The following is a 14254-nucleotide window of genomic DNA, read 5'->3' on the forward strand; positions in this document are numbered from 1 at the left end:
AATTCAAAAAGAAACTGGAAAATCAGCCCTAGCAACAGTGGAAACAAACAATTTTGGAGAAGATTCTTGAGAATTTCTCACGCAGATGTCATACATAACCACATCGAATTTATGAAGACACAGATGAGCAGCGACAGAGAAATACACCTCTGTGCATCAAAGTCAGCCCACCGCCACATCAAGACAACAAACACTTGTCATTCCCAGAGTTCTACGGTACCGGTTTTCCTCCCTGCGGAGAAGTGCAATTACTTTTGCCCAGAAGTTGACGGTCTCCCTCTGCCCTCCTTTTAGCTGGAGAAAACTTGTTATGGATGACTAAGAGTAGCAACGGTATGTGCTGTGAAACCTGGACAGTTGAAGTGGACTGTGAAGCCTGAACAGAAATCAGAGAGAAAGAGTGATTTAGACAGGGACCATGTGAAGTTCACACAAGCTTTTGAGCCTTATAGTCTGATGCAATACACTAAAGGAAACACAATAAGCAATTTCCAGAGGACGTTTCGAGAAGGATGACATCCATTTTACCTTTTCACCAAGAAGCAAGGGCAGGCCAGAGGAAAGGCTTACTTTAGACCGCTGCAGGCCATCAAAGCAATAGCATTTTCCTGCCTAGTTTCCAGAGATGATGATTGTAAACAGTAACACTGCTTACAGTGCACCCTCCTCGAACATTAAAAATAATGTCAAACATCAAGGAGCAGGTGTACTGATGGAGCAGTGCTGGAAAAACAGTTAATGGAAAGCTTAAATGTGGAAACCATCCTATTAATAACAAAAACAAGGGTTTGCATGTATCAAAACCATTTCTTTTTTGAATATCAGTCTTTAATGAATGAATATATTACATTCAGTGAAAATCAGAACACCATAATGAAAACCACCAGTGAGAGAAAAGATACAGATAAAGGTTATTTCAAATCTCATTAGGGTTGAAATCTTTTAAAAGTGCCATTGTTATGCAAACCCTGTACATACTGACAGAAATGTAAAAAAAAAAAAAAAAAAAATCAAAATGATGTAAGAGATGATTTCAGCATAGCAACAGCATCTGCAACGAAGACAATTTTATATGCATTGATACAAACAAATAAAAGCCTAAGTTGATAGTCATTTTACAATATTACATAATAAATAAGGCCAAATAAATATCTATTCAACGATAAAGAATTCTGAAGTCAGAAATGTGACTGCACATATTAGTCATGTTAATGATTGAGTCACTCGAGATCCAAGAGTTCCCGCTCTTGCACGGATTCTACCCATGATCCCGCATATTCAAGTCTGTTTAAATGTCCGTCCTTCAAGTGTCATGGCTCAAACGTGTGGTTTAAAGTCATGTGTCAAAGACACAAGGGAGGCTCAGGAAGGAACAAGGACAATTCCTGCCTCTGGGAACACGCATTTAGCATTCACCAGTCACAAACTGGCACCCACACAGAATTTAAACAGTATTGCTGACCGCAGTTATCGAGGGCTGAATTGTCTCAAATTGGCTGACTAACAGCAGTCTGCTCTCCTGAGGTCATTCTGAAATACCGTAAGCAGGCTCCAAAATGAACCGTTTGTCTTACACTTGATGGATGCATGAATTAAACAGATTTAAAAATGGAAAAAGAAATAGTAAAAATGGTCAATAAATCTGACCATGGTTTTATGGAGTATATTTATTATTTTTTTAAATAAAAACAGTTGTATATTATTTGTATATGTATAAAACAATGTGCAAAGTATACTTTAAAAATATTAATAATAGCATGAATTAAATCAACAGTAATTTAAAATGTATACATTAAGGGCCAGATTTACTAACAGCTTGCGTCAGCGCAAACCGTCTTTTGGCGTTAAAATAGTAGTCAGGATTTACTAAAGATGCACAGTGAATAATTAGCGCTGAAAAGGCGTGGACAGTTATTTTTGCGCCTGATCTAACTGAATATGCATTTAATGCATATTTATTTAAATGTATATGTATTCAAATGAATCATGCAACGTGATTTACTAACATTTGCGGCTCTGCTTATCTGCAACTGCGCTAATTTGCGCTGCGCCTGGTATATTGTGATGGTCGATATGTAAATGAGATATTGTGTCTGCATTCTTCAATTTGTGCGTTGTCAGTAAATCACCAGCAGAAATTTCCACACCCTTTGGCGCTGTTTTGGAATTGTCCTCTCATGCTAATTAGCCCTGTTTAGTAAATCTGGCCCTAAACATTTATTAGATTATAATAACTATATAGTTTTTTATTCAAATTTTGATTTCGGAAGCCCAACCTTAATAACCAGTTTCCAATAATTTTATTTACTGAACATATCAAAGCCAATTTTACTCATATTTAACATTTGTTTACCAAATGTTAATTTTGGACTCTTAACAAATTTTGATTTTGGACCCATAACAAGACAAACACGTTCCAGTTTAGGGAGTGTGATTTCAGTATCGGAGCATGTAGTGGTGAGACGGTGCTAAAGCCTTTCTCTCCCTGAGCCTGATCACACAGAGAGCTGGAAGTAGGTCTGGGAGGGAGAAGGAGATAGAGAGAGAGGAAGCGATGGTGCTCCCAACAGATTGCTGAAATTGGAGCACTGGACCTCAGGGAGCAGACCTGCTGGATGGATGGGACTGCGTTTCTTCAGGGTTTCCTTCTCCTCCATGCGTCCTTGCTTGAGCTCCTGATCCGCAAAGCCGGGTCATCACTGTCCCAACGTTACGCCAACGTTCTCCCAACGCTGCCAAAATGAGGCCATTCCTCGTTTAAACCGCCTGTCTTAAGAGTGTGCACTGTGTGAGGCTGTCTATGGCAGTTTTAAACTTACTGAAGTTACTGACATGTTTAATTAAATTTATTTGCCATCGTTTTTTAATGAAAATTCAAAGTCTCACCTATGTCAAATGTAATAATGTATTTCTCTGCAAAGAGGGTTCTACTTCTTTGATTAATGAAGGGCATTTCTTTCTTGAAGTTCAGCTGCCTTGAGGTCTGTCTTAAGTGTTTACGACTCAAGGCTCTCACTCAGTCCTTCCACAAGGGCTGTCAAACCTATTTTAGCTTAGATTCTGTGCGAAAAAAGCTTTTATTTTTGTTTGCAGCAAAAGGAAAAAAAAAGAAAAGAAAGGGTAGCTTGCGATTAGAAGAGGCTAATGCATGTTAAACTCCCTAAAAGGGGTCTGACAACACGTGGGTAATTCTTACCGGCAGCAAGAGTTTCAATGCCCTCTCTTCGACTGAGGATTGATTTGGCAATATATGCGTGGTTCTTCAGTGTCATGTTTCCTGGTGCAAAACCACATGCCAGACTATTTGTGTGACCTACTATTATAAATATCACTATTGATTGGGCTTAATCTAATAAGGAAGTCTATAGTTGCGAGTCTAGGCTAAGACTTGGAGTTAAAAAAGTTTTGAAGACTTTAATAAAGGTTCTACAGGGTCCAAAATTAACTTTTTGGCACAAAAAGTGGGTGATTTGGGTGAATTGAGAAACCAGCCAAACATTTTTGGTACTCGTCTTGAAGCTGTATTTTTATGACCAGTACAAAATTAGTCTTTTTTCACATGTGCCAGTTTCTCGCATCTTCCACAAAAACATAATTTTGTTCACAATGCTTAATGCTTAATATGAGTAACATTATCAAATACATATACCATTCAAATGTTTGGGACAGTATGTTTTTTTAAAAAGAGATTATTTTTTATTCAGCAAGGATGCATTCAGTTGATTCATTCAAAAGTGACAATACACACGTTTATAATATTACAAAGGATTTCTATTTCAACTAAATGTTGTTCTTCCAAATTTTCAATTCATTAAAAACAATTCTGAAAAAAATAAAATAAAATAAAATAATAATAATAATAATAATAATACCACGGTTTCCACGAAAAATATTAGGCAACACAACACTTTTCAACCTTGAAAATAAGAATAAATTTTACTAGAGCAGCAAATCAGCATATTATTATTATTTTTTTTTTTTGAAGGATCGTGTGACCTGGATTAATGGCTGCTGAAAATTCAGTTTTGCCATCACAAGAATAAATTACTTTTTAAAATATATTAAAGTTATTTTAAATTATTACTATTTATCATACTCTTACTTACATAAAAAGCCTTGGTGAGCATAAGCAACCAGAAACATTGAAAAAATGGTCCTGACCCCAAACATTTGAATGGTAATTTGTCACCAAATGGAGATTTGGAGAACAAAAGAAACTTTTGGTTTTAATAGACCATTCTTATGTCTGTAATTTAATTGATCGCTTACAGCAGGAAAGGTCAGATTCAATATAAACCACATAATGTTAGAGTTCCTAATAGAGTTACTGGGCAAATACTTAAATCAACTTGCCAAAACAAATTTTTTACTTGAATTTGAGTCTTGGCAAGTGTTAATGTTGGACCCTGTATTTCTTTTAATGATATAATGGGATGCAAAATGTCGACATCCTCTAGCATTTCAGCAGAACTGTACAATGTGATGGTGTAGCGAGTGAATCTCTCACCTTAATGGGCCGTCAATCTAAAGTACTTATTGGAGCAGCATATACTATTTCTTCAAAAGGCTTAAGTAGTGCAGACGACGGATTGGTTTTGACACTTAATATAGATGATTACTTTAGCTCCACGAAGGATAAGAAGAGTCTCGGTGTGTGGTTGAGGTTTGAGAGGTAATATAGCCTTAAATGTAACTGAGTACATGTGGGTCTGAAGGTACTCGCGGTCACGCAGGAACTCGTATCCATCTGAGGCATGTGTCAGTGTTCGGTGTGTGTGCTTTCAACCGTCCTGCTGAGCGAGAGCCTGCAGTTCGGCTGTATGGAGCGAATGCTGTAGGAAGACGTTCTTTCGGCTGTACATGTGTAAAGACAGAGGCCCACGGGGCGGTTGACCCAGACGGCCAGTAAAGGAGGACTGAAGCCTGGGAATAGGGCATCGCTCGCTCCGTGGCCCCCGTTCGCTGTCTGAGGACAGGCTGCGTGAGGGACTGGCTTTGCTGGGAAGGCTCACGCTGCTGCCTGCCATGGCACGAGGGATCTGAGACGGCCCCGGTTGCTCCGTCTTCCGGGGCCCGGATACCTCAGACACGAACTGCCCACCTTCAGCTCTCCGTAGCGGCTCCCGCAATCCTACTCCACCATTGCTGCAAGCCCTCTCTTCACAAGGCCGACTGTGCTGGTCCGAAGCGGACGTTCGTGCCGGCCTTCGCTCCCTTGAGAGGCTGCTGCTGGGAATGTTGCTGTTTTGGCCTGTGGGTCGACTTGGATGGATTGCCTGTTGAAACAAAAGATGGGAAAGTGAGAGAAAATTAAGCCACTTAATTTGCTGACATTGTGACAAAGATTCCTTGGCGGTCTAGAACCTTTTCTAATTGTTTCCAGACCAACTGGAACTTTGCCTTTTAAGGAAGAGGAGGCCAAAGGCACACATTGTGGGGAGGTGGCACGAGAAAAAGTCTGTGCTGAGGAGCTTGAGCCACCTGTTCATTTTGCACACAACACTGCCTCCTCCTTACATAACCGGCCCTCTATTACTCACACTGCTGAATGAGTGCAGGGGAAATATTGTGCATGAAAAAGAAATTAGCTGCAAACTAAAGAGCGGTTGTTTGATTCGTGCTATAACTCGACGTGTAACTCAGACTGAGCTGGCAGCCAGAAAGTAATACTTGATGCTAATCGGCATTTCACAAAGTGAGGAAACCTAATTAAGTGTGATGTGGCTAATGTGGGAACTTCAGCTGTGACGTGAAATTGAATTTAAAATAGAGGCTGTAATTGAATTCGTACATTATGGGGAAGAATCCGTGCAAGGAGTTGAGAAACGCACATGCCAGTGTAGGTGAGAAGAGAGACATGCATCTCATGTGTGCTAAACCTATTTTATCATTTACTGTGTGAAATGTTTTTTGTACTACCTTACACTTGCAAGTAATGCCAGGATGCAAGATTATTTCTTAAAATAAGTTCAGAAACAATCCATTCTGCAGTTCTAGTTCAAAAACACAGCACAACCAAACCCAATAACTGGTTCAAACTGGTTTTTACAGCAAGAGTCAAACTACAAACTTTCTATTGTTAGACCATGGAATTATATAACAACAGGACATTTTCCTTAATGTTAACTGGTAGGTATTCTTTCAGTTATAGATCATATGTGATCCTGGAACACAAAACCAGTCATTAGGGTCACATTTTGGGAATTGAAATGATGGAATTAATAAGCTTTCCATTGATGTATGGTTAGTTAGGATAGGACACTATTTAGCCGAGAAACAACTATTTGAAAATCTGGAATATGAGGGTGCAATAAAAAAATTAAAATAAAAAAAAATACTGTGAAAAGAGTCTTTAAAGTGGTCCAAATGTAGTCCTTAGCAATGCATATTACTAATCAAAAATTAAGTTTTGATATGTTTATAGTAGGAAATTTACAAAACATCTTCATGGAACATGATCTTTTTACTTCTAATAATCTTTACCCATATAATTACACCCATGCTACTTATAACTGGTTTTGTTGTCCAGGGTCACATATTGATCCATTTCACGTTTGAACTATGAACAAAATTGGGCCTTTTTATTTTTTGGCCTTAACGTGGATATTGTAAAGTTAACTATTATTATTTATTTATATTTTTAAAATAATTAAATAAATAGTTCATTAATATTGTGCTTTTTTGTTTTTGTCCTTGGCATTGATGTAATTTTTTTTATAACTTATCACTACTTCTTTATATTTATTAATATAAATAAACAAAGAATTATTGTGATTACATCTGTGTCTCACTACTTGCTTATTTTATTTATAGTTTAGATTTTTTCTATTATTGAACAGCACTTGAGATTTACAAATAAATGACTATTTTGTAGTTCTGTTTATTCACTTATTTCAATATTCAGATCTACATACTTGCACCAAAAAAAAAAAAAAAAAAACACACACACACACACACACACACACCTTTTCACATAACCTGTCATTTTAAGCATTCATCCGCTGGGCCTCTCTTCACAGATACCATGCTAAGCAGCGGGTGTTTGGGGACCGCAGCTCAGATTTACAATGTCTGTGTCCTCTCAAGTACGCGCTCTGCGGCATTCACAGTGCAAATTCAGGCGCTAGCAGACATAAATGCATCAGATGTTGACAGAGAGAGGGAGAAGTTTGGTACCTGCACTGGAAAAAGGCCAGAAATGTGCACACACACACACACACACACACACACACACACACACACACAACTACAGAGTCATCTGGTGGAAAAACAGCAACCAGAGTAAATCAGACTGATTTAACGGTCGTAATCCATTTGGGTCTTTATTAGCTTGTGAAGAAGCTGGTCCTATGCTAATGGCACGCTTCTGTTAAAAGCCCTCCGGCTGATTATATGCAGTAGGCTGGAAGTAGCAGGATTCAGCCTACTCATTTTCCACACTTCAACACACCTACAAACACACACATACACGCTCACGCACGCGTGCGCAACAAGCAACTGTTGCGAAGAGGCACGCTGTCTGAGCCGTAGGCAATGGACAGTAATCCTTGTGTATTATGTTTAGTACTGGACTGATAACTGAGAGCAGCGTACAGATATCTGGTTATGTATTACATAAAAAAAATCCACTCAAGCAAGCACGGCTCACTTTCATTTCTCAGAAAAAAATAATATGTTTGGGGTGGGAAAACAATTCTGCGGCACTTCTCGTCAGAGTCTCGACAGACAAGAATGTATTTCTTTGTTGTTTATTTTTTTCCTCTGGAATCATGTAAAATAAATAGACAATATGAATCTCTTGCTTCACAGACGCAGAGGTTTTCTCAAATAAACATGACAAAAAAGGAACACGAGTTTCAACTTTTTGTGTGGCGACACCGTATTTAGAAGAGCACGCTCAACTATTCATCTTTCCAAACAAAACTCGCGTTAAGTATACCGTAACGCACCTTTGTAATCAGACAACAACAAAGCGAGGGTAAACAATTAAGCGCATTTGGGAGCACAGCGTGCTGCTATCTTTTGTCTCTGTCTCCCAGATGCTAGGCTCTATATTCAGGCAATGAGCGGCAGAGAAGCATGTTGCCTGCCTGCACTTCCTGAAACTCCATCCGTCTGAACCTAAGTTAAGATGATGAAGAGTGGCTTTCAGAAAGAGAGAGAGAAAGAGAAAGCGAGAGAGGATGAAGTGCCACAGTCTGAGGGTGCTTAAAGACAAATGGCTGTCCTCCTCGCCAGCGGCTGATTACAAACCGCCCCTGAATACTTTTAATGGGCTCATGGGCTACCACAACTGCCATTCTGCCTCAGCACCTTGTGCCATGCTTTGACATATGAGCTCTGTACGGATGTGCAAAAAAGACATATTTTCATCATTTAAAACAAATGAATTATTAAAGTCAGTGGAGCTGTCTACATGATCTAGTTGTGATTTGATGTTGTAGTAGAAGAGTGTTGAAGTGAAAAGTAATAGCGTTAATATATTGGTTTCCAGGATGAATGCAGCATCTTTTTTTATATTAGACACAACAACATCCATAAATATCCATCGGAAAGTGTACACTAACACTCAAAATTTTCAGGTCCGTAATATATTTAACTAACTAAAAAAAAAAAAAAAGTCTCAGGCTCACTAAGGTTGCATCTACTTTAGTAAAAACAGTATATATTGAAATGGCATTAAATTTTAAATGTGGTTTATTTTAATATATCTTAAAATGTTGAATTTTAATTTATTGAATTCTCAGCAGCCATTACTCCAGTATTCAGTGTCACGTGATCCTTCCAAAATAATTATAATATGCTGATTTGGGGATCAAGAAACATTTTTTTCTTAGTATCTATCTTGAAAACAGGTGTGCTGCTAAATATTCAAATTTTCAGGATTCTTTGATGAATGTGAATTTCAAAAGCATTTATTTAAAACATAAATTTTCTGTCACATCATAAATGTATTTATGGCTTTGAATAAATAAATTAGAAATTTTAATTTGAATGAATGCATGAATTAAAAAAGAAAAGAAAAGCATCTTACTGACCCCAAACTTTTGAACAGTGTATATGGACTAACAATTAAAAATTTAAACTAAAAATTAAAATTCAAGTGAATATTGACAAACTGATACATACTGATACAAAAACTTAAATGGATATTTTTTTTGAGATTTATTAAAGATTACATTGTTTGATATAATCCAAAATATAAATGTTATTGAATAATTGTTTTTTTTTTTTAGATTAAATTTAAGCGAGCATTAGATAACAGCAAATGCAATGTAAATGTAAAAATTCCAGGAAATGAGCTGCACATACATATTATCAGCCATTAATCAATATGGTTGTGATAAACTCCAATACAAACAGAGCAGTCTGAATCTGAAAATTGCAAGTATTGACAGATAATAGAGACTAAACACAACCTTGGAATACAAAACCATCAACATTCATACAAAAAAAAAAAAAATTAAGACCTACAGCTTATGCACAATAGCACAAATACAGCAGATGATCTGAATTCCGACAGTAACTGCCCTGAAAGTTATTGTTCAAGTAAATAGATTTGTTACATAAGCTTTTTGATAGGCCTTTTGACAGCACATTAAAGCATAAGGCGCTCTCAGCATGCTAAACTTCCCCTCTGAGAAGTTGCGAATCCTTGCTCATCCCCTTGCCAAAAAAACCCCCAAAAAACAAACAAGAAAATCTAGATAACCTAGTTGAACTCACTAACCGACTAATTCGTTCGGCAGATGATTAGCAGAGCAACCCGTACAGCACTGATCCTCTGCGGGGGGATAAAGAGAAAGAAAATGTCAGCTACAGAAAGAGACCACACAGTTTATGTGTGCTGAAACAGTGATCGATTGAGAAAGACTGATCGATATTTGAGGCCTGCTCAAGAGACTCCTGAAAAATATAAAAACAAAATGGATGGCGGCACAGAGAAGAAGAAGAAAAAAAAAAACAGAGACAGTGAAGATGTGAAGGAGAAACAAGAGCAGTTGAAAGACAACGTAAGAGCGGGTGCGCGGGGTGGGGCGCTCCGTTCAGCGGGTTTCGTGTGAGCCTTGTTTCTAGATGATGAGGCATGATGGAGGCTGGATTTGATGTGTGGAGTAACTCAACACACTTCAAAGGCTTTCCCCCCTATTGAGCCCCTCCAACAGCTGTCAGCTTTAGGGAAGATAAGATTCTTTACAGTCCTTGTCTTGTTCTCTCTGACAGCACAGGACTTGGATAAACAATAACGGGAAATATATCAAGATGCGGAAGAAAAAAATCCAAGTGAGAGCGAAAGAGATGAAGGGAGGAAGGAGACAAAAAAAAATTCATAAATTGAGTTTCTATCAGATAAGGTGGCAGATGTCTTCTAAAGCTGATGAGATTGTTGCAGCTGCCTGTTTAAGGACCGTCAGCTCCATGAAGTAAGTTTGTGTGTGGCTTTCCACAACAACATGTTTCACACAACTTAAGTGTCATGAGCGGACTTTGAATCAACATGACGAAACACACAAAGCAATGGAAGAAACCTACCAGCACTTCATGCTTCAGTTGGTTCTACTCAAGCAGCCTCTCCGCACCAAAACATTCACAGAGATTTGCAGTCCCTGAGTGCAATGGACAAAAATAACACTCTTTGTAAGGCTTTCTGAGCCGAGTAGTCCATAAGCAACCTGGCATGATGCATAATTTTCACTCCATCTGGGGCGATGGTGGCGTGGAGGCTGAACATGATTCACGGTGCCAAAGGTCTGAGAGCCCTCGGGCTGTATTGTTTTCTGTATCTCTTCCACTGGCATCCATTTGCTCCGGTGTCACTCTGTGGAGAGGTGAACTGTCATCCTCTCATGGCTGCTAATGCTGAGCTGGGCTGAGGACCCGAGCTAAAATCGATGTGATGACCTGTTCTGCAGTGGCCCAGTCCCAGACTTTTATGTCAGGTGTGAAAAGTATACGAGGACACTCCTCCTCAAGCCAAATAAGTCACCTGCGCTGACACGGCAGAGGAAGTTGTATCACACTAACACTAACACTAACTTAATCCAACATCTGGGCCTAAGTGAGAAGAATCCATAGAGAAAACTGAGAATTTCAATTAAGATGTGCAGCAAAAACAATATTTGCATGACTAAACTGCAAATTAGAGAACAGTTATGGTTCCTCTAATTTGATTGGCAGAACAGTATTTCAAAAGTGCTGATGTTTAGACCAATAGCACTGGGAGATTTCACTGTTTGCATTATTCCCATTCACCGAGAGTGGAAGCAGAGTGGAGTATACCAACTAATTGGCCAATTTTGTCTGAAATGCAAATGATTCAGTAATAACTTCTTGTTTACTGAACTGTATATAAGTTTCACATTCACACACATCAAACCCAGAGTTATGCTGCAGAGCTGAATTGAGAATGCCTTAAATGATAGCACTCTCATTTTTTTAAAACTTAAAGTTCAAATATCTACTATAAAAAAAAAAAAAAATTGTATTTTGTTTATATATTTCATCATAATTTTTGTGGACAGGGTGGAAAAACACTATTTCCTGGAATACATTACCTGTGATGACTTTCTTTGAATTACAATGGTGCAACTGCTGGGTTCCAAAAGTAAAAATACCATTCTTTTTTTTCACAGGGAATTCATTTTTAATGATAACTTATAACAACAGGTTCTTAATCAATGGTATATGTTTTTTTTTTAAGCCTTTTCAACTTATTTCTTAAATAATTGTGTTCAACAGCATCTTTCTGCAAAGAAATCTGACCAATCAGAGAATCAGCATGTTTAAATCAATATTTTTATATTAATCCATTCATTTCATTTTTATTTCACACTGCTTCATCAGATTGTTGTATTTTTTCCTCATGAAGCAATTACTTGCACCTTTGTGTTTTTGACAGATTTTTACTTTTTTTGTTGTTGTTTGTTTCAAATCAAAGTTTGCAATGTTGCGATTTACCTCATAGCTGGTTGGTTTAGCTCATGGCTTATAATTTTTTTAACCCCTATGGGAAAAATAAATGGAAATAAATGGAAATGTCTGGCCACTGATTCACTCTATTCAGACAATTCCTTTTAATGTCATTCCAATTCAACTTCCCAGCAAGCCAGTTCAGTTCAAATTCACACTCAAATTCCAAGCCAATCCTTTGGTTCAGAAATTTGCAAAAAAACATTCATATTAAGTATTGAATATCAAAGTGTATTGAGGTATTGAATGCAACAGCTCGCTGGTGTGATACTGCCTAATTGAAAGTTTCACAACATCATCAGCCTTTACTCTTCAAATCTTCTTCCTCAAAGTGGAAGTTTTTCAAGTTTGCCAAAGCAGGCAACTGTAATTATTTTTTAATGAGGCAATTGAAATCTGAATATTTCATGAAGAAAGATAAATGTTCTCAGTACCATCTCTATTTACCAATGTTTTTTGGATGAGTGCTGTGTTTGGATATGGGATTGAATAAAAGCCTCTTGATGGCGAGCATTACTGGAGTGTGGGCTTGTGCTTTTCTCCCCTAAAACACCTGTGAAAACTGTTGTCTGACCCACTACATTTCCCTGAGGCCCTCATCTCTTATCAGTAGTACACGGACTGCTGGAGGGCTTGCCTACTTCACAGCACCTCATTTCTCACACCAGTACATCCTACATCCGCGTCAGACACACACTCATTCGCTCTTTCTCTCTCTTTAAGGGCCTTGGGGCTATCACAAAGCCTACACTGACTGGACGAAAATGCATCTTTAAAATCCACCCTTAACTCAGACTCTCTGGGATTGTTTACTCTTCTTGTGGCAGTTCTGAAGGAAGTTCTCCTTCCTGTTCAGCTGCAATGGGGAAACATTTTGAAAGGTTTCCAGATTTCATTTTTGCAGTTTTAACTATCATTATGGTATTCAATGAGCTCAAACAACTTCAGCCAAATTAGTTTTTAAGAACATTTTATTAAATTATTTTCATTAAAAAAAATACCAAAGAGTTGGTATAAAGTTTCCATTAAGCAACATAACACGCAATAGTGCAATATCGACAAAATCTGGAAAAAAATAATTCACTGCCAATAATAACATTTCAAATCATCAAGCTTTTGCATGGTGCCAAATGCTCTATAATCAGCTCAGTATAGGAAAGCAGAGAACAGAACACTCTGTCCTTTGCAGCTCTCCTGAGCAAAGTTGTCAAACGTCAATTGCCGTCAGATGACTGTGTGAGTGAAGAGAAGGCTGGCCCTGTGGACGCCCGTCTAATATCTAACTCACCTTGGAGGGCTCTACAGTCAGGGCCCCTGCCACCGGCTACTCACACACGTCAGTTCGCCTTAACACACAGCCCTTATTAATTACCTCATCTGTATCTACTGACAGACCATTGAGAGGTGCAGGAGAGTGAAAAAGAAATGAGGACAGGTGTCCCTCTTGCATCTGCATGTACTTCGCCACGAATACACTGATCCTACTGTTTCGCGTTACCTCAATTTAGGGGTTCAGCTGATCTGATTCCAGTATCCAATCCTTTTTTGTTGTTGTTGTTGATGAGACTATTTTATGTAAAGAAATTTCTGCACCGTCTCGTTACAAAAGACAAAATATATAATATAAATATAAAAGAACAGTACTACTACCTAACTGCAGCAGCGACATTAATTAAAAGTGATTCCACTGAAAATCTCAACAAAAAAACAAAGAAATAAAATTAAATTAAGTGGGAGGAAAAAAATTGCAAATTGCTTTTAAATATAGACCTCTTACTGAAAAATATATTCAAATTTAATTTAAAACTTCACTGACAATGTGTGTTAGAAAAGGCCAAAAGTTTTTAATAGAAAGCATGAAATAAAATAAAGTGTGACCATATTTTCTACCATTTTCTAAGGTCCGATTCTTGCTATTAACAAACCCTTAACTATGACTTTTGCCTCAGTAAATTGTTTATTTGCTGTTTATTAATAGTTAGTAAGGTAGTCATTAAGTTTAGGTATTGGGTAAGATTAGGGATGTAGAATATGATCATGCAGAATGTGTGCTTTATAAGTACTAATAAACAGCCAATATGCTAATAATTGGCATGCTAATAAGCAACTATTAATAGTGAGAACTGGTCCCATACTAAAGTGTTACCGAAAATACATTATAATAGAAAATATTATAAAGTCATTGTTATACTGGGTTAAAATTATAAACTAAATTCAACAACAGCCAGTAAAAAACACTTCATATGTAAGAATACATTCAAATTCATAAGCAATACAAATACGT

The 14254-nt window shown here is 37.7% G+C and overlaps 1 protein-coding gene across 5 annotated transcripts in view; it reads right to left on the reverse strand.

Annotated features, from left to right (window-relative positions):
* Positions 1–426: 426 nt before the first annotated feature.
* Positions 427–14254, reverse strand: part of ccser1 (coiled-coil serine-rich protein 1) — an 83640-nt gene continuing 69812 nt past the window's right edge. For 2 of the 5 annotated variants that reach the window (XM_058785147.1, XM_058785146.1), the window contains one exon: positions 427–5276. In XM_058785147.1, the coding sequence (XP_058641130.1) occupies positions 4782–5276 (495 nt within the window). In that variant the 3' untranslated portion in view covers positions 427–4781. The remainder of the gene's footprint in view (positions 5277–14254) is intronic. The other 3 variants (XM_058785150.1, XM_058785149.1, XM_058785151.1) reach the window with 2 other exon arrangements.

Source organism: Onychostoma macrolepis, chromosome 08, assembly GCF_012432095.1.
Source record: "Onychostoma macrolepis isolate SWU-2019 chromosome 08, ASM1243209v1, whole genome shotgun sequence".
In the NCBI taxonomy this organism is placed as follows: domain Eukaryota; kingdom Metazoa; phylum Chordata; class Actinopteri; order Cypriniformes; family Cyprinidae; genus Onychostoma; species Onychostoma macrolepis.